The sequence below is a fragment of the Macaca fascicularis genome, chromosome 1 (genome assembly GCF_037993035.2).
Source record: "Macaca fascicularis isolate 582-1 chromosome 1, T2T-MFA8v1.1".
NCBI lineage: Eukaryota > Metazoa > Chordata > Mammalia > Primates > Cercopithecidae > Macaca > Macaca fascicularis.
Genome location: NC_088375.1, coordinates 102,345,997 through 102,372,863, shown reverse-complemented (window position 1 = coordinate 102,372,863; position 26,867 = coordinate 102,345,997). Strand labels below are relative to the sequence as shown.

At 34.7% G+C, this 26,867-nt stretch overlaps 2 protein-coding genes across 2 annotated transcripts; both read right to left on the bottom strand.

The window, feature by feature from the left end:
• Window positions 1-12,456: 12,456 nt before the first annotated feature.
• On the bottom strand, window positions 12,457-14,531 carry LOC102134741 (olfactory receptor 6K3). Its single transcript, XM_045399630.3, has one exon. It carries the CDS (start codon window positions 14,478-14,480, stop codon window positions 13,482-13,484), a length of 999 nt encoding a protein of 332 aa, XP_045255565.2. The 5' UTR covers window positions 14,481-14,531; the 3' UTR covers window positions 12,457-13,481.
• Window positions 14,532-22,126: 7,595 nt separating this feature from the next.
• LOC102135104 (olfactory receptor 6K3-like) lies at window positions 22,127-26,118 on the bottom strand. Its single transcript, XM_045389379.3, has one exon. It carries the CDS (start codon window positions 23,928-23,930, stop codon window positions 22,929-22,931), a length of 1,002 nt encoding a protein of 333 aa, XP_045245314.2. The 5' UTR covers window positions 23,931-26,118; the 3' UTR covers window positions 22,127-22,928.
• Window positions 26,119-26,867: the final 749 nt, after the last annotated feature.

The following is a 26,867-nucleotide window of genomic DNA, read 5'->3' as shown; positions in this document are numbered from 1 at the left end:
TTTCCAGTGCACTCAAGTCTCCTAGGAGGCGTCTACTATTGGATAAAGAAATACACTTACAAGAAGCCAGCCTCTGGATAGAGCCCTGTAATGAGGATAGAAAGGAAGACAAGGAAGAAGGACATGGTCCATATTCCATAGTTGCTTAAGACTTAAGTTGTAGTGTGGGAAAAATCCAGTCGGAAAGCACAGTCAATATTTTGGATGTGAAATTATCAAATATTGACATGCATCAGAATCACCTGGAGGGTTTGTTAAAACTCAGGTTTCTGGTCCTCATACTGAGAGTTCGTTCCTAATCTGTAGTTCTGAGGTAGGGCCCAAGAATTTTCATTTCTAACAGATTTTCAGGCAATGGTGGTCCTGCTAGTCAGGGGACTATATTTTAAAACGATTTTATTCAGGTAAATATAGAATTAGACAAGGCATTGAAGGAATAACAAATAATTAAGAGGATGTTCTTTTCGATATTTAAATCTTATTGATTCCCTAATAATCTCCCCACACTGCTCCAAATATTTTTTTTCAAGCTCCCACTTTACTGGATTCTTGGCATATGATTTGACCGGCATATTTTTATGATAAAGACAAAGCCATTACTGGTGAATTCTTTCAACCCTCTTTCTCTGTCTAATAACTCTCCCTCTCTTCATATGTATATTCTTAATCATAATTCAGAGAATATTTGGAGAAGAAAAGCTATGGAAATAATCGTAAGTTATTTTACTTTCTTTTATAAGATGGTCTATTCTATCTCCTTCCTTTCCTTCTCTTCTACATCTTCTCGGTAAGGAGATCTTGAAGTAATTTATGAAAACTAACTATATTAATAAATAAATGCTTAATATGGTTGTACACTTGCTCTGGTACAATTGAATGGGGGTAGTTAGAAGGAATGGCAGAGCTGCAGTGCCCTGTAGAATACAATTTCAACTGCACACGCACACATTATAGGATATTGTCCTATTAATTTATTCTCTTTTCAGAATGATTTGTTTTACTTTATTTATCTCTTCTGCAATCAAACATGCATGTTTCTTCTTAACTTGGGAGAAAATGCTGTTTCTATTCAGATTATTTCCCTCCTTTGTAACAACTGCATTATTTTTCTAATGTATAAAAGGTATTTATTCTATTCATTCTTCTTTGAATCTCTTTGAATAATTTATCCACCCTCAACTTCCCATATCTCTTTTCTTATGGTATATCAGTGACTTTCTCATTGAAATTTAATGGCCTCCGTCTGTCTTCATTGCCACTAACTTCCGAAGGTCAATTGCCCAATGTTTGAAACTCTCTCCTTTCTTTGCCTATTTGAGGCCACGCTATCCTGGTTTTCCTCATTGGTTATTCAACTTTTTATATCCCAAGTGTAAACATAACCCCAAATTGTGTGATCATTTTCTCTTTTCTCTATATTTCCTTTCACACAGAAGAATCTATTGTTTCAAGATCTTATTTATTCAAGATTTTTTATCAACTTGTATTGGCCTTCTATTCTTGGTAGTTATTATGACTCCAGAATTCCTTGTTTTTGATATCTCTCATGAGCTCCACATTTTCTTCAGGACTGTCTTTCTTAGAAACCTCACCTTGAAGTTTCTAAGTAAACCCAAACGTACATCCTCACCTATTATGGGCTGTTACGTTGTGTCCCCTGAAAATTTGTAGGTTGAGTTTCTAACCCCCAGTTCCTCGGAATGTGACTGTACTCGGACATACAGTATTTCAAGAGGTAACAAAGTTCAAATGAGGAAATTAGGGTGGCCCTTAATTCAATAGGGTCAGTGTCCTTACAAGAAGAGTAAATTGGCTGGGCGCAGTGTCTCACGCCTGTAATCCCAGCACTTTGGGAGGCTGAGGCAGGGGGATCATGAGGTCAGGAGATCGAGATCATCCTGGCTAACACAGTGAAACCCCGTCTCTACTAAAAATACAAAAACAAAATTAGCCGGGCATGGTGGCGGGCACCTGTAGTCCCAGCTACTCGGGAGGCTGAGGCGGGAGAACAACGTGAACCCAGGAGGTGGAGGTTGCTGTGAGCCGAGATTGCACCACTGCACTCCAGGCTGGGTGACAGAGCAAGACTCTGTCAAAAAAAAAAAAAAAAAAAAAAAAAAAAAGAAGAAGAAGAGGAAATTCAGATACAGTTTCAGAGGGAGACTCAGTAAGAAAACAGCCACCTACAAGCCAAGAAGAGAGGAGTCAAAAGAAAGCAACCCTGCTGAAAACTCGATCTCATACTTCTAGTCTCCAGAATTGTGAGAAATTAAATTTCTGTTGTTTAAACCATTCACTGTGTAGTGCTTCTTATGTCAACCCTAGCAAACAAATACAACATCCTTACCCTCATTTCTAAACCAGTTTCTCTTGCTGACTTTTAAAATTTTTGTCCACCTAGATAACAACTTTACTCATTTTATGTCTATTATTCCTTACACTCTAAAACCAAATTCATCAAGGTCTGCACAATTTATTTATTTTTTACTATATCACTAATATCTTTTATTTCCACTCTCTTCACCCTAATTGGATGCCTAGTCATAATGTATACAGTATTGCAATGAGTTTCCAGAAGTTTCTGCATCCAGTCTTACTTTTGGCTACCCAAGCCTCCATTCTCTAAAGGTCATCTTTGTGAAGCTAGTTTCCTCTTGTGATTCTCCTCTCATATCTATACTTAAGTATCGTTTTCTCATCATTTCCTTCATCCAAATTGCCTTTTCTTTAAAAGTGAAACCACCTCAAATCCTCTAGGGTAACTCTTTCCTAATCACTGAATCAGGAAATAATAAATTCCCTTTATTGTCTGGCATTGATAATTGTCTTGCTTTCTACATGCTTTAGGAAATGGAAATTTATTAATAACTTCCTATTGATATTAGTTATGCATGCATTTGTTTATTGATTATATGACTAAGTCCTATCAAACTCTTATTTTTTTTACACACAAAAGTTAGCATCATCTTCCTTTAATGTGGTCCTAAAATGTATCTGTTGCTATTTTCTGCAGAAAACAAAGAGACCTTGTCTTCTGTTGCTATTGAAACTGCAAATTATCTATCCAGTTTAGCAAAACTGTTATTTCAAACATGTAACATATGTTTTTCTGGTCTCTGAACATTCCTAAAAGGAATCTGTCCTTCCTCTCCTTTCCCCTCCAATTTCTGAATTTCTGCCTCCATGTTTCCTAAGTTCTACATGTCTTTTCTAGTTTTAACACGCATGTGTGTGTGTGTGTGCGCGCATGCTCACGCATATATATAGAGAGAGATGATGTGTGTATTATATATGTATATTCCTATAAAAATATTTTTCTTTTTAAGTGTTCTTGAGTTTTTACATACTCATCTGATTTTTCCGTAAATCTTGATGTCTCTAAAAGTAGTCACCACATCTAACTATGGCCCTCAGAACAGGGTTTTACAAATTGAATCGGCTACGAATTCAAGCAGGTGTCTTCTGAGCAGACCCAGACCTAATTCTCTAATCTTTTGAAGAGATGCAATTATGACACAGAAACGATGAGTAAGATTTTAACCAAGAAGAAACACATTCAACTTTACCTATTGAACACTATCTCCATACAAAACTGAGTAATAGTAAGTCTAGTGCACATGTCAATGACATTAAATGACCAACAGATAACTGGAAATCTCACCTGATTACTGTAACATTTATTCCTGAGATATATCAGAAGTTAATCACAATGCTTACTTGTGGTCTTAAAGATATCCTTTGAACTTTGACCCTGTTTGAATCCCACCCATTCCCTAGGATATTTAGTAACTGAAATCTTTACACTTTGTACTAACGTGCCCTGTAATACTTTTTCCTAAGTCCTCCTCACTCAAAACCTTCCCAACAGCTATTCTGAATATGTATAGGCCTATTTGGACATCAGTTTTTACACAGTTGTGTTATTCTTCCTCTAGTTATCTCTTATTCCCCAAAATGAGTTAATTCACTGACCTTGCTGCTGTTCGGTTCTGGAGTTAAAATAAACATGGATGAAGACTATCTTTTCTACCCTGATATGGGGCATATAGAGCTACTAAGACAAACTTTCTCTGCTCTTCTGTCATATTTCTACCTTGAGTCCCTCAAGATGAATTTCCCTTATTCAGTGATATATAGATCTGACTCTTTCTGTAGAATTATTCTCTCTCTCTCATTCCCTCTCCTCTCCGTCTTTGTCTCCTTCTCTCTCTCTTTCCCTCTGTATGTGTGTATGTGGGTATCTTTTCCTAAGCATTACTAGAATGAGAAAATAGACTCTCCTGGGAATTCTACATGATGACTCAAGATTTGAGAGGAAAACAACTGTCCCTATGATGCCTCCAATTAGGTAAAGGAGTTTAGGCTGGTAATTAGGGAAACCTTAGTCCCAGGGAACTCCAACTCACAGAGCTGTAGGCATCAGAATAAATGTTCGTTTTAAAAACTTCTTTTTTTCTGTGGCGCTTTTTGTTGGATTGAATTTTTAATGAATCAAAATGCTAAAATCCAAGACCCAGATTTGAGGGATGTTCATCCAGTAGAGGGAAGGAGATAATGAAAGGAGGGAGCTAGACTTACATCCTGTTTGTTTCCAGGACGTTCCCCCACCTTAGGAAAAACAGTTGGTCTTCCACATCTTCCATCTACTAGTTCCTATTGAAATTTGGGGCCAATATTTTATTTAATAGTGTTGATTTTCTCTTGTTTTACTTTCTTTATGTTTCTAGGCAGAGAAACAACAGTCAGGGAAGTCTCCCAAGGCTAAAGCAAATTAACAGCATTGTGTGCTAGTTCTATGCTAGTCCTGTCAAAATTGTTTCCACTTTCCTTCATTTATTCATGAAAATTTTGAGAATAAAAAGATTAATATGATATGATTCCCTTTACAGTAAAATCAATATCTATAGTAAAATCAATATCTAATATAAAATATAGAAATCCTGACAAATTCGTATTTTGCAAAATGTTAATCTCCCAAGTAGATATCAAAACAAAGTGCTGGAAGGGGGCAATTAATTCTCCCTCATGAATTCAGAGGAAGCTTGACCAAAAATAAACTACATCTGAAAGAACATAGCTTGCTAAGATCCCTGACCTGGAAATGGTGAGATGAAGATCCAATTTCAGCTCTGTTCAACTCCCAAAGAACACACTCTTGTGTAGGTAAGGATCAGAAGAACGAAAAGCAGAAGGCGTGCCTGCAGGCACGGGTGTCAGTAGGGTGTGTGCTCCCTTCCTATGCTCTGCAGAGCTGTCTCTGCGTAGGTGCTGTCTTAGGAAATCAGGATCTGACAGACAGATCTTACCTTTCATTTTAGGAACCAAGGTCCCTGTTTTCTTTTCTAGCTCTTCTCTCTCTACTGACTTTTAACACTGTTTAGAGGTTTCTTTTATAAAATTCACAAAGTCGAGGTCCTAAAGTGCTGGGTTTGTTCACTTTTAATCAAAAATATCTGTTACCAAACAAACACACACACCATTATGTTCAGGAATACGACTCTTCCTATGCTTTCCTCCTGTGAGTTTTTTTTTTTCATGTGTGTTTTGGATGGGAAAGGGAAAAGTAAATGGCTAAATTTCTGTGAATTTTCAGACTTGAGATAAGGAGGGTTCTATCAACATAATGAAGACAGCAATGCAATGAATTAACCAAGAGGGTCTGTCTGACAGTCCACAAGTGATATGGATAAGAAGAGTTGAAGATCAAAGACTGGTGGTTACAGATACCTTCAGAAAACGTTGTTTGTTGACTGAAAGAAAACTAGGCAAACTAGGTCGTCATAAAGATGACCTTAATAATAAAAGATAACACCTATTAAACACTTACTCTGGGTCAGGAACTGCATGTACTATGGAAACTCATTTAAGAACTATGATTATGCCAATTTTACAAATGAGAGTACTGTGGTATAGAGAGGTTAAGAATCCTTCCTAGGGTCACACAACTAAGAAGAGTTACAATTAGAGTTCTACTCTAGAAGTTTAATGTCAATGCCTCTGCTGTACTTTACTGTCCTTGTCTCTGTCATTTGAACTGTGTCTTTTTTAACAGAAGAGTGGCTACTGGGCTAAAACAGTTGCTTTAGCTCTGTGCTCCAAGTCATAGAGAATGTTTCAAGAAAACCTACTCTCTGTCCCATGAGGGAGAAATGATTAACTACTTTCTCTAACCTGAAGAATGGTCATAAGAAGTATCTTACACTTTGTGGAATTTTAATAGCATTGGATAAAAAAAGAATAAAATATGGAGTGCTCAGTAATCTGGAAAATAGCATAGTGGTCCTATGAAAGTAGGCAAATGTGGAGACTCTGGTAGGCTTTACAGTCCTTTCATTGTAATTGCTAACACTGTTTAAAATATGTCTCTGGAGGAAACTTGACATGAATTTAACTTACAGGTTATAAAGATAATAGCATAGACTGTTCTTGTCTATTAAAACAGCTTTTAACATCTATGAGTAAAACACTTTAAAATAGTTTCACATTTTTTTTTATAACCTACTTTATCATTGTCTAATGAGCACATGGCTATTCAATAGAACAGAATTTTTTAGGGGGCTGTCCAAAGTGCTAATCTCATTCTAGCTTTTAGGGAACACATAGTAATAAAAGATGCAATTGCATATTGAAAGTCTCAAAATGTTTTTACAATGAAAGATGTAAGTGTTTGAAAACCTAAGAGTAATGACTTTTATTTAGTTACCTATTCCTGAGTATAAATGTGCTTGAATAGACTTTTCACTATATTTTTAAGGTTTGCATAACTGATTTATAAGTTATATTTTTTGTATAAATTCAAATCACATATATTAATTATTTGACAAAAAAATTTAAATTGAATTGCTTCATTTTTTGAGTATCCTTATGGACATACAGATTTTATAAGCTAATTTTTAATTGAAACGTCTATGTTTCCATTGGATTTATTATTTTATGTTTTGTTCCAGAATTTTTTTTAATGTAACCATCCTTTGAGCCCTCAAGACAGTACATTCTCTTCTTAAATCTATCCTGCCCTGTGATATGGAGTAAGTTCTTTTTCAAAAAGTTCCAGTTTCCTTGTTAAATATAACTGTTAGAAACTCAAATGAACATTTTAGGAAAATAAATGGCTTTTTTTTTGTCCTTTGAGTATTATTTCACATGAGAATAGACAGCTGGAAATTTATTTTTTTAAAATTATGTTTCACACTGACAACTTCAACTGGATGCTAACATTGTTTTTCAACATACTATGGTTTAGTAATTCTGTAATTAAACTGTATTTTACACTTATATCAGATCCTAATCTCTTAGCTTATTCCATGCTCTTAGCTTATTCAATTCCTAATTTAAAAAACTATTCTCCTGGACTTTTTCTTATGGTTACACAGTAAATATCTAAGTTTCAGGCATCACTTCCACATTCAAGGCAAAATGTTGTGTGATTGGGAGGCAAACAGCAAAAGCTATCCTGAAAACCCTAGTAGATTTCTGCCTGTATCACAATGGGAAGAACTCATTTACAAAGGTGGACAAAGAGTAATTGGTTTGAATATGGTTTTTGGACCAGACAATTGAGCCTATTTTTAGATTTAGAATTTAAAGATCTGTACAATTTTAAGGATTAAATTTGTTTTATGAGACTCTATAAAGAAACATTAGTTTTTAACATAGTAGCACATTTAGTTGAAAATATATGATTACATTTAATTCTGTTATTATTATATGTTACAAAACCAGATAATGGTAGCCTTCAAGTTGTTTATAAGACAGGTATAGGAAATGTATATAATTTCAGCCATTTTAGATTTATTTTAAAAGTTCAATATTTTAATAAATTATAATGTCATGTATAAATATTGTTTAAATTGTGAATAATTATAACAGAATAAAATATGTGGTTGTTTTTGAATGAATTGAAATTCATAAAATAAAGAGTTCAATGGAAAAAAATTGGCAACAAACATTAAAGAAGTTAACAACAATAAGCGGCAATTGGCTGTTAGATACATGTCAGTTTATTGTACTCTGGTAATTTTCAAATATAAGCATATATGTATTTTTTGCCTAATTAGATTGGCAATGAATACAAGGAGTGATATACATTACATGGGATAATGTGTTGAAATAGGAACTTCCAATGAATGATGCTGGATATAGAGTGTTTTAAAATATTTGGAATGATTGTTTGTCATTATCTACTCCATTATTAATCTTGAATAATATTGGATACTGTAGTTATACTTCTAAGAATTGATCTCACAATCATATTACAGTATTTGAATTTATATATAAGGCTTCACTGTAGTCCCATCTAAAATTAGAAGTATTTGAAAACAATCTAAATTTCCATCCATAGGTATGAAATAAATAACATAAAGTTTGTGCAGACAACGCAGAATATTATGCTGCAGCTATTTTATAGGGAAATAATAGATCTGTATGCTGTGACTATAAAAATAGAGTCATAAATATTGGAAAGATATAAACACATTGTCAACTCAGCAAATATCAAAACACTCATTTCATGTGTTTTTTGAAAAAGACATGTTTACATCTAAATTTATAGGGAAATTTATTCTTTTTTGTGCTATCATGTACTAGATATTATTTATTCTTTCCACTTTTTATGCCCATTAAATATCCCCACTTCCCCTCCAACCTCTCCACTTCCCTTCCCAGTCTCTGGTAACCATTATTTTACTATCTCTGTGAATTCAATTGTTTGTATTTTTAGCTCCCACAAATAAGTGAGAACATGCAAACTTTGTCTTTCTGTGCCTGGCTTATTACACTGAACATAATGGCTTCCAAGTACACCCATTCTGCTTCAGATGACAGAATCTCATTCTTTTTTATGGCTAAATAGTACTCCATTCTGTATATTTTTATGTATTTCCCTTTAATTCTACTTACCCTCATTTTTTTTCTATACACTATTTAAACTAACTTGATAAATGTTTTCTCTATGTATTCTTATAAAACATGTACTTTTGTTTCATACACATGTACTTTTTATTCATGTAAACTGTGCTGATTTCATTGTGTTACTTATTTTTACCTTTTAGTATTATTTATAGGAATTATTTTTGTTTCTTTGTGTTCAATAGCTCATAATATGTAACACCTGCATGATTCTCCAAACTATTCATTTGGCATATGTTAAGTACCTGTTTTCTCCATAATAAGCTCCAGATTGCCTCCAACTACCTAACATTCTGAACAACCTCTTCATGTATGTCAGCTTTTAAACATGTGTAAAAAAGTCTTTGAGAAATATTCCTAGGAGCAGGATTATTAAAACCAAGGATACACTTGAACTTCATTTCATTTAGTGTTGAAAGGGAAGGAGCTACCTAACGCAAGCTTGATATGGTTTGGTTGTGTCCCCACCCAAAATCTTATCTTGAATTATAAACCCCCGTGTCTATGGGGATTAAGTGCCCATAGTGTTTCTATCTGTAGTATCTCCAAACAGTTTTTAATCTTATTTTATTCAGCTTCCTCATTATTTTCAGTAAAAAGTTAGGTCTACTACAAGCTATGTTATTTTGGTTAGAAGCATACATGGTTGTCTGATTTTGTTTTAAGGTGTTTTTTTTATTGCTAACTGTTGCAGCACTTTGGTTTTCTCCTCAGTCGGCTATGCCTTGTCTTTCTGGAACGCCTATTTCATTAATATTGCATCTCTAGGATTTAGTTTTTTTGTCATCAATCTGGATAGGGCACTTTATTTATTATTTTTTGAGCTTTACAATACTTGCTGAAGTCAAAATTCTAACTCTCTAGTTTAGTTTTCTGGAGTACTCCATTTTCTTCTTCTTCCACTGCATTTTTATATTCTGTAATGTTTTTTATTATCACTAACTTTGCCATCACAAACTAATTTATTTCGTGTATTAATAGTAAAAGTTCTCTATGATTTCATTACATATTTAAAATTATGTTTGTGACTCTTGCTTAGGGTGATTAATGGCTAAAGATTTGGTGTTATTAACAGAACATATTCATTTTAGAAATTACATTAGCGTGTGTCCAAAGGTGCATCATGTACCTGAAAATGCACTTTTCAATGTAGTTTTCATACACACATGCACACACACACACACACACACACACACACACAAATCTCCAAATGACACATGCTAAATACACAAACACACACATATATGTACATACAAAGCATTTGGGAAGGTGTTTAGGGGACATAAATACCTTCAAAACAAGCAAAAAGAATATATAAACATTAAAACCTGATAGGTAACTTCTTTTCAAAATCATGTTTTCAACTGATCGTGATAAAGAGTTGTAGATCTTAATCTCTTGATGAAAATGTCTCAAGAATTGTATGCAATATAGTATAAAAGTATATACAGCCCAATAGAATATCTTAAGATTTGGATAATAAGTACTATATATTAAATTTATGCAATCTCAGAATGGTACATTGTCAAATGAAGTACACACGCAACCGAGCATAGTAACTTATCAAGTGTTTTATACCTGGGTACTAAAATAACAATTAGTTAGCTTTGTGCTAGTAAGTCTGTAAGTCAGAGGCAACAGGATAAGATAGGCTAGACTTCAGGCTCTAATCTCTGCATTCTGGACCCCAGGCACCAGGGCAGTTTGGGTTCAGGTGAGCTTTACATGTTTTAATGTTTTAACATTTTTCAAACTAATATTTGCTGGTTAGAAATATAGTGTGTTGTGCACATGAATTCTCCTTGGTTTTCTCCTTTTGGTTTGCTTTACAATGTTTTAAAGAATGCAGATATAATGGATTTACCTTTTTATAGATAATTGGGATTTTCAGGGGCAAGTTACCCTTGAGTTGGTCTTCTAATCATATACTGAGAGGTTAGATCATGAAGTAAGCAAGCACCGCTCTGGCTCATGAATATGCTTTTGAGAGGAGAAAGCACAAATTGCTACATCCTCCCTCTTTTTGGGTCTGTTTAAAGAACTAAACTAATGAGGGCATCCGTAAGGTCACTGTAAATGCTGACAGTTTTTATTCAGATGTATAGCAATATCACCTCCAAAAAAATATTTTTAATTAGGCTAATTTTCTGTTTGATAATTCTTATAGAAGAAGAACTATTCTGGTTGAATTATATAAGACATTGTGAATACCTCCTGTAACATATTTTAGTCACAGAAGGGAAAGAAACAAGTTTCTTCTCCTTCCTGTCTCCCTCCTACTTTCTCTCTCTCTCTCTCTCTCTCTCTCTCTCTCTCTCTCTCTCTCTGTCTCTAGGCTAAATTGCTTGGATACTATGTATGCAGGTACTTGTGAGGACAGTTCCTAAAGGTGTCTACTGGGGTAGAAGTTGCACTCTGTGGTCTCTGTGTGGATTCTCCAGCACCCCTGGTCCATCCTCTTCAACTCATGTTGCTGGAAACTTGGGAATGATAATATACCAGGTTCAAATTCCCATGAGAAAATAATACGTTTTCTGAGGAGGCCACCGTGAAGCCATGAACTGCAACCTTTAGTCAAGTACAAGTCTTTTGGTGTAAGTTTATGTTTTCTTTATTTATGATTAATATGAACCATGTTTAAAACGATTGGGAAGGAAACAGGTTAAAATGTCATATAGAATTGAAAGGCTATCTCCCCTTTCTCAGCTGCTTTTAACAGCAGTTTTTTTTTTAAATTTATTGGTTTCCTTGTTACATTAGAGCTCTAATTCATTCAGAAAAATGTATAATATAGTCAAATTATATTATGAAGAATCACCAATGTGCATGTTTTTCTCTGTTGGCTATGGGAACCCAAACTAGAACTTTTGAAGTTAGGGTAGCCCATCTTTACATAGCATGTGATCCACCAGCTGAAGACTAGGGACCAAATACTTAGGTGAGCAACTTCCTCACCTAATATGCTAGAAATATTTCAGATATTCATAAATTTCCACCTCCCCATCCCTAGCCATTCAAGTTGTTCTCAGTTTGGAATTTCCAACACCTCCTGAAAAGATTACTTCAAGTTGTCTACTAAATAGTCTCTTCCCTTGCCTCTATTGAATTCCTTTGAATTTTATTTTATCTGCACTATGTCTTCAGGAAACCATTTAGATTTTGTCTATTGAAGTCACTCTTTTCTTTTTGCAAGGATTTATATAGGTTTTTCAGGGTTTTTTGGGGGAAGTAACGTGATACATGTTGGAAAGGGTTGTTTTATGTTTTCTCTCTTTGTGTTCACATGTTAATATGACCACTGCTGGACCACTCAATAGAAAATGAGAATCATTATTATCTTTTCTGGATTTAAAGCCTTTAAGAAGTTAATATAATCTAAGGTTTGGTCATTGTATTGGATTGTTAAAGAAGAAAATTAAAATGTGAGATAAAATCACTGTCTTCATTTCAAAATTTTACTGTATTTTTTAAAGATAATTATAATAATTGTGTATAAATAATTATAGATAATCAAATTAAGGCAACTTTAGTAAATATGGAAAGAAGAGGTAAGTTTTTAAATTTATTAGTCAAAAAGTTAAATGAATCATATGTTTTTGACACTACCATTCAATGAATGCACCAAAGATATTTTTACTGTAAATAAAGAAAGTGAAGATGTTTAACTCTGGAAAGGGCAAACAATAACTAAAATTGATATTTGTGGAAACCAAGTATATTTCTGTAAATAGTATCCTATATTGTAGTTTTCTTTTAAACATGTGTGGCAATACTAATAATCTAATCTTACTAAAAACATAATTATTCTAATGAATAGCTAACTACATCACTAAAAATAAAGATAAAACTTAATTAAATATTGTTTTGGCTTTTTCTTAGATCTCTATTTCTGGGAAAACCCAATGAGGTAATCCATGATTCATAATTAAACAAAAAAACTTTTCTAAGATCTGTTACCTGAATAAAGACATACTACCTCAGAGCACATTGTCAACTTCTGAAGTGCAAGCTCTATAGTTCTAACCCTCTAAAGTGGCAAACAAATTTTCTTTAACCACAGCATTTCAGAAGAAAGACACTACAGTTATTCATCCACAAAATAAGGTTCCTCATGATATGCACAGCAAGTTTTACAATGATGACACAGAGAGTATAAATATTTTTTCTAGGTATAGGGAAAATAATTAGGACGACAGAAATTTCAGTGTGACAAAGGACTAGGTATAGAGTAATCTCATGTTCTAATCTGTTAGACAAACATTAAAGCAATAGAAGGGACCAGGCATGGTGACTCACACTTGTAATCTCAGCACTTTGGGAGGCCAAAGGAGTTCAAGACCAGCCTGACCAACACAGTGAAACCCCATCTCTACTAAAAATACAAAAATTAGCTGGGCAGGGTGGTACATGCCTGTAATCCTGGCTCCTAAAGAGGCTGAGGCAGGAGAATCATTTGAATCCAGCAGGCGGAGGTTGCAGTGATCTGAGATCATGCCATTGCACTCCAGCCTGGGCAACAAGAGTGAAACTCCATCTCAAAAAAAAAGCAAAGGAAGGGAACCTGTGGCTCTGTATTAATCTCCGGACTTGTTCAACACTTTTTGAAAACAGAACAGTTTTTTAATCGCATTGTTCATGTCCTTGTTTCTCAGGCTATAAATGATGGGATTGAAGAATGGAGCAAGTACAGTAAACATCAGTGCAATGGCTGTGTCCAAAACTGGTGGATAAGTGTCGCTGAAACGCAAGTACATGAGAGATACACTGCCAAAGAATATCAGGAAAACCATGAGGTGGCCTGCACAGGTAGAAAAAGCCTTTTGCCTCCCTTCAGAAGAGGGAATCCTCAGTATCACAGTGACAATTCTTACATAGGACAGGGCAATAATTAGGAAGGTAATGATGATGGTCACGGCATGAATCACATCCTCAATCAGAATCATGGACGTGTCTGTACAGGCCAGGCTCAGCACAGGGACCAAGTCACAGAAGATCTGATGGATTTGGTTGGGCCCACAGAAAGGCAGTGTGGAAATCATCACAATCTCAGGAAGCAGGATAAGGAAACCAAAGATGCAGGAACCTGCAGAGAGCTGAGTACAGAGCCGGGGGGTCATGATCATTTGATAGCGAAGAGGGTTGCAGATGGCAACGTATCTGTCAATGGCCATGGTGGTCAGCAAGATCCCCTCTGAATTTCCAAGTGAGTGGAAGAAATACATCTGCAAGAAGCAGCCCATCATGGAGATGGCCTTCTTTTCACTGATGAGGTTGGAGAGCATCTTGGGAATGGTGGCTGTGGTGTACCAGATCTCCAGAAAGGAAAATAAACTGATGAAATTATACATGGGGTTGTGGAGATGGGTGTCCATCCTTACAGCAGAGAAAATTAATAAGTTACCAATGATAATAAAAGTATAGATGAAAAGTAAAGGAAAGAAGTACAGGAGACTACCATCCTGAAGCAGAGGGAACCCAGTGAAGATAAATTCAGTCACTGTTGATTGGTTTCCACTCTCCATATTTCCTAGTAGGGCTACCTGTGAATGAAGAGAGGGCATAGTCCAACTCATGAGAAGGTAGAGAAAAAAATAAATAAGATGTACAGCTAAACAACTTTGAGGAATAAGAACTACCTTGAAGGTTTCATTTTTTTTCTGACTTTAAGCTAGTGTACATATTGCCCAATGTTTGATTTTTTTTCATATCAAACATATCAAACTTTTTTTTGTATCAAACATTGGACAATATGTACCCAAGTTTAAAGTCAGATAAAAAGAAACCTTCAAGGTAGTTCTTCTTATTCCTCAAAGTTGTTTAGTTGTACATCTTATTTATTGACACAACTACAGAAATAGGGGTCTCCAAATGTTTTAACAGTTAAAAAAAAAACTAGTTAAAATTATTTTTATTTTAGCTTAATTTCTAATACGAGTATTTGCATTTATAAGTTATACACAATTACTATATTATGGCGCAATAATACAAAATTATATATGTGTACCTTATATAATAAATTTTAAAAGTAAAATGTATGAGTACAAATAAACATCATAGAAGTTACATTATGTTCTTTCCCTATCCGACTGGGCCATTGTGCACATGCTCTTTGAAAAAGCTTCTGCACAGCAAAAGAAACTACCATCAGAGTGAACAGGCAACCTACAGAATGGGAGAACATTTTTGCAATCTACTCATCTGACAAAGGGCTAATATCCAGAACCTACAAAGAACTCAAACAAATTTACAAGAAAAAAACAAACAACCCCATCAAGAAGTGGGCAAAGGATATGAACAGACATTTCTCAAAAGAAGACATTCATACAGCCAACAGACACATGAAAAAGTGCTCATCATCACTGGCCATCAGAGAAATGCAAATCAAAACCACAATGAGATACCATCTCACACCAGTTAGAATGGCGATCATTAAAAAGTCAGGAAACAACAGGTGCTGGAGAGGATGTGGAGAAATAGGAACACTTTTACACTGTTGGTGGGATTGTAAACTAGTTCAACCATTATGGAAAACAGTATGGCGATTCCTCAAGGATCTAGAACTAGAAGTACCATATGACCCAGCCATCCCATTACTGGGTATATACCCAAAGGATTATAAATCATGCTGCTATAAAGACACATGCACACGTATGTTTATTGCAGCACTATTCACAATAGCAAAGACTTGGAATCAACCCAAATGTCCATCAGTGACAGACTGGATTAAGAAAATGTGGCACATATACACCATGGAATACTATGCAGCCATCAAAAAGGATGAGTTTGTGTCCTTTGTAGGGACATGGATGCAGCTGGAAACCATCATTCTTAGCAAACTATCACAAGAACAGAAAACCAAACACCGCATGTTCTCACTCATAGGTGGGAACTGAACAATGAGATCACCTGGACTCGGGAAGGGGAACATCACACACCGGGGCCTATCATGGGGAGGGGGGAGGGGGGAGGGATTGCATTGGGAGTTATACCTGATGTAAATGACGAGTTGATGGGTGCTGACGAGTTGATGGGTGCAGCACAGCAACATGGCACAAGTATACATATGTAACAAACCTGCACGTTATGCACATGTACCCTAGAACTTAAAGTACAATAATAATAAAAAATAAATAAAAATAAAAATAAAAAAAGAAAAAAAAAGAAAATCTCTTAATTTATTTTAATAATAAATAAATAAAAAGAAAAAGAAAAAGAAAAAAGAAAAAAAAGAAAATCTCTTTTTTTAAATTTATTTTTTATTATTATTATACTTTAAAGTTCTAGGGTACATGTGCATAACGTGTAGGTTTGTTACATATGTATACTTGTGCCATGTTGCTGTGCTGCACCCATCAACTCGTCAGCACCCATCAACTCGTCATTTACATCAGGTATAACTCCCAATGCAATCCCTCCCCCCTCCCCCCTCCCCATGATAGGCCCCGGTGTGTGATGTTCCCCTTCCCGAGTCCAGGTGATCTCATTGTTCAGTTCCCACCTATGAGTGAGAACATGCGGTGTTTGGTTTTCTGTTCTTGTGATAGTTTGCTAAGAATGATGGTTTCCAGCTGCATCCATGTCCCTACAAAGGACACAAACTCATCCTTTTTGATGGCTGCATAGTATTCCATGGTGTATATGTGCCACATTTTCTTAATCCAGTCTGTCACTGATGGACATTTGGGTTGATTCCAAGTCTTTGCTATTGTGAATAGTGCTGCAATAAACATACGTGTGCATGTGTCTTTATAGCAGCATGATTTATAATCCTTTGGGTATATACCCAGTAATGGGATGGCTGGGTCATATGGTACTTCTAGTTCTAGATCCTTGAGGAATCGCCATACTGTTTTCCATAATGGTTGAACTAGTTTACAATCCCACCAACAGTGTAAAAGTGTTCCTATTTCTCCACATCCTCTCCAGCACCTGTTGTTTCCTGACTTTTTAATGATCGCCATTCTAACTGGTGTGAGATGGTATCTCATTGTGGTTTTGATTTGCATTTCTCTGATGGCCAGTGATGATGAGCACTTTTTCATGTGTCTGTTGGCTGTATGAATGTCTTCTTTTGAGAAATGTCTGTTCATATCCTTTGCCCACTTCTTGATGGGGTTGTTTGTTTTTTTCTTGTAAATTTGTTTGAGTTCTTTGTAGGTTCTGGATATTAGCCCTTTGTCAGATGAGTAGATTGCAAAAATGTTCTCCCATTCTGTAGGTTGCCTGTTCACTCTGATGGTAGTTTCTTTTGCTGTGCAGAAGCTCTTTAGTTTAATAAGATCCCATTTGTCAATTTTGGCTTTTGCTGCCGTTGCTTTTGGTGTTTTAGACATGAAGTCTTTGCCCATGCCTATGTCCTGAATGGTACTACCTAGGTTTTCCTCTAGGGTTTTTATGGTATTAGGTCTAACATTTAAGTCTCTAATCCATCTTGAATTAATTTTCATATAAGGAGTAAGGAAAGGATCCAGTTTCAGCTTTCTACTTATGGCTAGCCAATTTTCCCAGCACCATTTATTAAATAGGGAATCCTTTCCCCATTTCTTGTTTTTGTCAGGTTTGTCAAAGATCAGATGGCTGTAGATGTGTGGTATTATTTCTGAGGACTCTGTTCTGTTCCACTGGTCTATATCTCTGTTTTGGTACCAGTACCATGAAATCTCTATTCTAAGGTGTTACAATGTAAACCTGAAGTTGATATTGAAATCCTAAGTCTATTGTTACCTATATGTCTTTTGGAAAATTACGTAATATCTCAGAGTCTCAGGTACTCACTTGCAAAATGGGATTAAAAATAGTACCCATCTAATAAGGATGCTGTAGGATTTAGTAAATACTTGCAGAAAGATTTGGACAGTGTTTGACAGGCAACTTCTGGAAAGAGTGAGACAATCTACCTCACTGCATTTCTTATTCTCCTTTAACACTGCTGTGCGCTTCCTCCTGAGCATTATACTGATACTATTCTGATCACATTCATCATTGTCCCGCTAATTACCAATGGAAACTATCCAGTCCTCTCTGGCACTTGACACTTTTCTTTACTCCTGCTTGAGACTTTAGTCCTCTGTTTCCACGACTCCATTCTCAAGGGACGTGATGCCCAGATGGCTTTAAAGGCAGTTCTAGCTTTGACTTTTGCTTCTGTTTTATTTATTTTTATTTGTATTTTCTTTCTCATTCTGCCTCTTCTCTCTTATATTAGTTTTTGTTGTCTTTCTTAAACTCTTTCCCAAGAGTTTATTTTCCACAGGTTCCTATCATCCTCTTTAACCTCTTATAGTTTTATATGCTCCTTAGTGATCTCATCCACTTACGGGATTTAACTACTAATACTTCTAAATGTTTTTTCTCTAACCAATCTCTCTTTCATAAGCTTCACACCAACTATCTGACTCCTAACTCTCTGTAGCTTCACCTGCTAACATTCTCCCACTCCTCTCTCCCCTGCAATCCCATTGTTCATGTTGCTTTCTAAAATCACAGGCCCCTCCTGTTTGCACTACTTCCTCTGACTTTAAAGTAACATACCCCTCCCTCCTTTGCACCCTCTCCTCACACAAACGCAATATATACTGCTGGTTAAAAGTCTAGATGCCAGAGGAAAAATTGCTATCATTTAAATTCTCTTTATGGCTTACCAGCTCTGTGACTTAACATGAAGTTACTTAGCTTCTCTATGCCTTTAATATCTCATTTGTAAAACTGAGAAAATATTAACACGGGTTAATGAGGTCCTGAGAATGACTAAACATTTTATAATAACAATAGAATTGTATTGTATAGTATACAGTATTATTGCCTCGCTAATGCCGGTACTATTCCAAGCACATTGCATATATTTTTCACCTCATGCTTTTAATGCTCCAATGAGGAGTAATGATTATCCCCATTTTACAGAGGAGAAAACTTAGGCACAAACAGGTTAAGTTCTTTGTCCAGAAATTCTGTTAATGAAGGGCAAAGTCAGAGTTTAAATCTATGCACTGTATCTCTAGAGACACACTCTAACCTACATACAGTTGACTGCCTCTACCAATACGTGTAAATGTATTTTAAAACCTTAGTGTCAGGAATATAGGAAACACTTGGAAGTGTTGAATGCCATTATGCTGTATTGAAGCGTTCGTCAGGATCCATCATCAACTTACTTGTTTACCTTCTCTAGAATATGGGTCTCTCCTTCAGGACAGTGAATGTCTTTTATCCCTCATAGTGACTACAACATAGTGACTACAACAGTTAATATGTAGAGATGGTAGGTATCAAATAAATTAACTTGAAACTCAGCCACTTGGTACAATTCTAATTAAGTGCACAAGACAGCCATGAATAAGTGAACAAAGAAAATTGGGGACTGTTTGAAAAGGGAAGTATGACAATTCAGTTCTAATGAGAGCCCCAATCAAGTCTTGACTAGATGATCTCTTACAAAATGGCATTATAAATGTGGCATGCTGTTTCATATATACCCATGCCCAGAACCACACTGAATAGAGCTTCCTCCTGTAAATATCTTTGCCTTCCACCCTTATTCAAAGTTCTAAATTCTTTAATAATAAGGTCTTCAGGTTATGAAATGACGATTATGACAATGATTATGCATGGTGAGTGAATTCGGTCTCTTTATGACTGAGTCATCTACACCCACCTTTCCGAAGATACAGGGACTCCTCAGTCTGCCTGGGTCTCTGCATCCTTGATATTGCTTCAGTCTCTTCAAAAAGGGATTTATAGTCTCCACAGGGCATCCAGGGAATAACAGGAAGCAGAACTGGGCTCTGTGGAGGATTCTTCCCCTCCACTGCACTGAAGTGAATCACCTTCTCTCATGGGGTTAATTAACAGAAAGTTTCCCCTCTTACTCTCCTTTTGTTAGATTTTCAGATCAAAGTTGTCAATAAATATATATATATATATATTTGCTGATTGTACTCATCTTCCCAAATGTGTAAGCTTCTTTCTCCAGCACTTTCATGATTGTCTCAGCTGTTCTTGAGGCTACCAGTGTACTAGGCAAAGGGCAGTTTTGACATGGTCCTGGCCTTCTTACATGAACACACAGATTTGGAAAGCCTTGAAGAAAATATACTGACACCAGAAGATCATCTTGAAAAGCTATTTTACAGACAATAAGGCCATTTCATAATAAACATGTCACTGGGGATTTAGTGCCAGTACTGAAGAAAGTGAGGAAACCATGTCTATTTTTGTTTTTCTCATGCCATGAGTATGTATGGATCTTTCCTACCTTGAACAACTCACACTGGTTCTGCTGACTTCTCTATTGAAGATCAATATCTCATCTTTTCTACAAGAGTATTATTTATATCATGTGCTTCATCCACCGATCTGTTGAAATCTCAAAGTTCTCATTTTTTTCAAAGTTAATTACTTTTATCATGTCATCTTCTTCTGGAAATACGTATCAAGTTCTCAAATAGGAAGACATACTTTCTGAGTTTTGTCTAACTTTTCTTCTTATGATTTGGGAGCCTATTTTAGTTATCTAACTTGTAGTTTTTTTAAATTCAAAAATGTCAACAGACCACATTGTGTTTCCAATGATTTTGTATAATATAAAACAATCTCTTTTGATCCAATGACTCAAGCATTCTCAAGCTCAGAAATATTTTCCCTTAATTTTAATTATTATTTTCCTCTGTTTTGTTTGTTTTTTTCTAGAATTCCCATAATCACATTTTGCTCTGTAGTATCTATTAATGCATTATCCATGTATGTCTTTTCCTCTTTGCATGTAATATTTGGCTCTTTATGTGGCTTCTCTAAATTCTGAGACATATCTTCTAGGCAATCTTACAAATCATTAATTTAATTTTCTGTAGTATTTAATATATTCTTCAATATCTCCATTGTATTTTAAATTTTGTATTTTTCATTTGCCAACATTTTTTTCTGACAGCTATCTTCACAAATCTCATCAAAATTTTAAATAGGAAACATTTTAATGGTTTGTGTATTAGAGTTAGTCTATGTAATGGAAGAGCATTGACTTTCAATTCCCAAACCTCTCTGTCTCTCTCAGTCTCTCTCTTTAACTATAGTAATCCAACTACTTATCGGGCTATGCATTTGACAAAATTAATGATTTTAATACATATGGTATATGGCAAAACTAAATTTTTTTTTTAAAGAAGACAATCTGTGTTTGTGTGTGAGAGAGGAGAGGATATATTTGGATACAAAAAAAACAAGATGTCAAATATCTAATTGTGCATAGCAAATACGGAAATATCTGCCACGAAGTTCAATATTAGTTATAGATTATTGCTATTGTGCTAAAAAGTTGTGCTTTTTCATTTTGCTTTAGTAGCCTCAGTTTACCTGGGTAGTTCCTCACTTCTCTGGCTTGTAAATTTAAGATTTACTTTTCATGCCCTTCTCTGAACACAGCTCAGGGGATAACTCCATTGTGACTAGGAAATTTCACATGTACTTTGGCTCCATTCTCTCTATCCAGATTTCCCAAGGAGAGTATGGTTCTCAATTTCTGTTTTTTCAAGCTTTAATTATTTTTTTCTATCAGTTTTATGTAGAATTTCATCCAGTTAACATCTAGGCTCTCCTCCCCTATTTTCTTGTCCAACACCGGGCAGATAAGTATTTTCCTCAGTTGGGTCTCATGTACTCATACCTGAGGAAGTGTTTTAACTTTGGGGGTCAATTGAAGGAACTCTTTTTTCCCTAGGATAGATAATGCTTTGGTTTAATTGAATTTTGATTTTTGTTTTTTGCTGTTAATTTTTCAATATATATTTTTGTTCATTCCTGGACTGTCCAATAAACAGAACCAACTGGTACTTTTGACATAAATAGAAATTATTTTCTTTCCTATAAAAAAAGAAAGTGATGTACAATATTTCAGAGTATTTACATAGCTATCATGAAGATCTTTAGGTAACCTCATACATATTTTAATGTACATTACTATATCCTTACACTTTTCAGTGCTTAGGTCATCTAACAGCTCATCTAGTCCTGACTGTTTTATTTCCATTGAATTTTTTGAGGAAGAAAATTTAAATATGTGTGTTTAAACTGTTATCTTAATATACAAATCTAAACTGAATTTTAGATAATTAATTTCTAGTGGCAATGTATAGACATTTTAAAGGCAGCAAAAATGAAAACAAGAGTAATGTAGTTCAAATGCTATATATTTTTGTTATCTATCACTTCAGAATGTGCTGGAGACTACTTTTAACCAAATAATTTTATTCAACCAAAGCAGTCAAAGTAAATGAAGTTTGAATTCAACTCAGCTCCAGATAAATAATAACAACAAATATACTATAAATAATAATCATAGCTAAGTATTCCTAAGTATGAGTTTTTGTTTTTAATATATCACTCTTTACTAAAGATTTCTTTAAAGCATCAATAACAAAATATAGTAATTAGTTGCAAATGATATTAACAGATAACACTTTGCACATGCTCTGTGTTATGCATATTCTAAGCACTTGCATGGAGTAACTCATTTAATATTCATATTAGCATTTGAAGTCCTACTTTTAAAATATATTACTTTTATACCAATAGATGATAAAACTAAGATGCAGACACATTAATTATCAACTTGTTCAAAGTCACAAAGCAATATGTAGCATCACTGAAATACAAACCTTAACGTCTTCTACAGATCTGATTCTTTTAACTAGTATGTTTTATAAATTCATAGTTGTTATTAATGCTTATGTAATATAATAAGCATTTACATAAAATGTTTATATACCAATAATAAATTAATGTTCATAAAATATATTAATTATGTTTAATGACTTTACTTCATATTTCCTTTCTATTTTTTACCTACCTGTATAAGTCTAGACAGGTGGTCCATGCTATCTTAATTTGACATGTGAAAGCAGGATATACATGTACATGGGAAGAACAGGGATAAAGAGACACAAAATATCAGTGTGACAGTGAATGAATTATATGTTATTTATATGGTTTATTGGGTTAGAGTAGCATCCACAGTGAAAGGTGCCTATGAGCTAGCGTTGATCTGAAGATAAATTAACCGTCTTCTGAGGGCAGAAAAGCTTTTTAATTGCAATCTTCATGTCCTTATTTCTAAAACTATAGATGATAGGGTTGAAAAAGGGAGCAAGAACTGCAAACATCAGTGCAATAGCTGTGTCCAAAATCGGTGGGAAAGTGGCAGAGAAACGCAGGTACATGAGGGACACACTGCCATAGAACATCAGAAAGACACCAAGATGTGCTGCACATGTAGAAAAGGCCTTCTGGCGGCCTTCAACAGATGGAATCCTCAGGATCACAGTGATGATTCTGATATAAGAAAGGGCAATAATCAGGACAGAGAATATGATGGCCACAGCATGGATCACATCCTCAATCAGAATCATGGACGTGTCTGTACAGGCCAAGCGCAGCACAGGTTCAAAATCACAGAAGATCTGGTAGATCTGGTTGGGTCCACAGAAGGGCAGTGTGGAAATCCATGCAATCTCTGGGAGCAACACAAGAAAGCCAAAGATGCAGGACCCTGCAGAGAGCTGAGCACAGAGCCTGGGGGTCATGATGGTTGGGTAGCGGAGAGGGTTACAGATGGCAATGTACCTGTCAATGGCCATGGTGGTCAACAAAATCCCCTCTGAATTTCCCAGTGAATGGAAGAAGTACATCTGCAAGAGGCAGCCAATCATGGAGATGGTCCTCTGCCTACTGATGAGGTTGGAGAGCATCTTGGGAATTGTGGCAGTTGTGTACCAGATCTCCAGAAATGAGAAAATGCTGATAAAATTATACATGGGGTTGTGGAGACGGGTATCCATCATGACTGCAAAAAAAACAGTAAGATTCCCAATGACAATGAATATGTAGATAACAAACAATGGAATGAAGAAGAGGAGGCTACCATCTTCAAACTGTGGGAATCCAGTGAAGAGAAACTCCGTTACTGTAGTAGTTTGGTTAATCCTCACCATAGTCTCAGCAACCCTAAGAGCTATGGATAGAAAGACAGAGCTCATTTCCTAGAAGAAATTGACAAAGTCAGATGTGTTAGCTCATATAAAAGTCAAATGAAAAATATGCTTTAGGTGGATCATGTACTTCTCTTTATTTATGAATTAAACAGATATTCATTTAGTGCCTACTATGTACCAAACACAGCTGTGGGTTTGTCGAATTCAGCAGTAAGGAAAATAATCTCTACATTCATGAAGCTTACATTCAAAAGGATACAAATAATAAGAAAACAAGACATTAAGAATGTCACATTTATAAACTATATAAACTAAAATAAATATATAGGGGTATTAATAATCTTTTATAATAATTCCCCAAATTGTTTTGAATCATATACCATATAAATTTTCTAATGGTTCTTAGATATAGATTAGACAAAACTTTTAATTATCTTTCTCTATATATAATTATTGTAAAGTTGTATTCTCCATTTTCCTGAATATTTTTAGTTTTTAGTATTCTGCTCCTTTATTGCACCACAGACTGACACTGAGTGTGTCTAGAAAAGAGGGTAAAGTTTTGAGGCACAAATATGAAGGTAAAGCCTTGGTAGGAAACTGTATTCTCAGCAGCAGAAAAGAATTAAGCTACTAGAAATTGACCAGAACAGAAAGAAGGGATCAGTGAGAAATTTGGCAGTGGAAGATTTGGTATCTTGTCAGTCAGGTTAAGTGTCTGTCCATGACAAATACTGAAAAGAAGCAGAGGTTTTTAATAAATATCTAAGTCACAGGATTCAGATTGCTTATATCCTGACAAAGACCATCACCGTAAGAAGGCAGAGGCCAAAATGTGAGATTCTAGCACAATTTAGGTCTCTTGATACCATGTCCCTCAAAAGTGGCATAAACTATAAAGAAATAGTGCAAAGAAACTCATCAGTTGCACCCAGGGCTTATTGTCCAGGCAATTCAGAAGCTAGCCTAACAGATGGATCAAAAATTATTTAAGGAGAGAGATTTAGAACACAAAGGAAGTTTGAAAAAATAATATCTCCTTCGGGGTAATGTGGAAACATTTAAAAATTAACTCCTCAGACAAGAATATTTGCTTATGCTGTACACCAGCATTTCTCCATGAAGACAGCAAATATTTTTCCTTAGCTAATACTATTTTAAACATTATTTATAAATCATGAATTTAAAACTTCATGTTATTTTAGTAAGAAATAATATTTGAAGTTTTAAATTAAAACAAGGCATTTGAAACATAGATCAGGGAAATAAAAATATTTGGTACATGTTGGTATTTGTCAGACATCTCATTACAGAACAAAATATACATCTCGAACACATTCTATCAAGAACTGGTTTACATTAACGAAGTTTAACAAATATTACTTTGGCAGCTTCTAGAAAATCAAGTGCTTACAGAGAATTAGGACATTTTGATTGTTTTTATATATGCGCATCCTTCAGATTTTCATAAAGGAAGATTGTTGCAAACAAAAATATTACTGCTCTACAAATATTGTCATTGATTGATTTATTTGTTGATTTATTTGTTGTTTATGGAACATCTGGCACAAGGATATGTATGTATGTATGTATGTATGTATGTATGTATCTATCTATCTATCTATCTATCTATCTATCTATCCCTTTCTGCTTCTCTTAACTGCTTCACTTTGGTAAATAATCTTTCATGGTGAACTTCAGCTTTTCTCTTGTAGTGCCAGCCTACCAAAACTCCCATGTGTAGTAGCTCTTTGATATTATGCAGAATATAAAACATGTTGCTAAAAAAGTTTATGAGAAAGTTGATCAATCCAACAGTCAATTCACATGTTTTTCCATACCCTTATTATTTTAAAGATAGAATTCTGAATTTGTGAATGTGGATGCTGGATGCTAGAAAATTAGCAGGTTCCACTTACTCCGAACTGGTTATCATTGATGAATTTACTGAGAAAAAAAAAGAAATTGATCTGAACACCAAATAAAAACAGGTTTTTGCTATATTATAAGGTAGCTTGTCAATAAATAATAATTCGAGTATTGACAGTCAGAGTTAGACCTTAAATCTGTTGATGCAGAGTGGATACCGACAAGAAAAATTCTTTTGACTTTTCTCTGAGGAAAATACTAGCTAGAGAAGAGAGATTAAACATAAAGCAGAAAAGTGAAACAAAACAAGACAAAACAAAAAGGTAAACAAACTAAACCAAAAATAAACAAACCTTGAGATCATTTGGAGCCCAGTTTAATTTAAACATTGATTAAGGAGAAAATAATTTACTTTTATTACTTTATGAGCAGAGAAAATCCATAACAAAGTAAAAAAATAAAAATCTAAAATCTAAAAAGCAAGTTTTGAAATAGAGTATATTCAAAGGCACAGCAGAATGAATTTTTATACTTTCTCTTAGTATGTAATTATCTTATACATATATTTATCTTATTTTATTTTAAATTGATAGAATTATATGTATTCATCATGCACAAGATGTTTTGACATATATTCCTCTTATTTTATACATTGGATTATATTGTAGAAAAAAGAATGTGTGTGTGTGTGTATATATATACATACACACATGATCTGATTTTAGTTTTAAGTTCAAAAGATGATTCTAAGAATAAACTATGCTTACTTTTCCTATTGAAAATGAGAGGAAGCCTATAGATAACAGACAACGGCCTTAAATGCTAAAATACTATACAGGCAATTGAGTGGCCTACTTATAAAAACCAATTTTTCAATTATAAGTTATTACTAGTTTATTTATTTACATTTATTATTTCCTATTGTGTGTCATTTTATAGTTTACTGGGCTTTGAGAATAAACAACCAAATAAAACATTAAAAATAAAGAAATATTGCAACCACGAATTAAAATTAATAAAAATCGGAGAATTTTGGAGGAGGAGGAGATTTGGAGTAAAGTGAAGAGATAGGTTTAGAGTGGCTGAACTTTGGAGTACCAATGGGATCTTAAA

What these genes read in the sequence shown, in the direction of transcription:
- LOC102134741 (XM_045399630.3), bottom strand. Translation starts at nt 14,480, where the DNA reads ATGAGTTGGACTATGCCCTCTCTTCATTCACAGGTAGCCCTACTAGGA.
- LOC102135104 (XM_045389379.3), bottom strand. Translation starts at nt 23,930, where the DNA reads ATGAGCTCTGTCTTTCTATCCATAGCTCTTAGGGTTGCTGAGACTATG.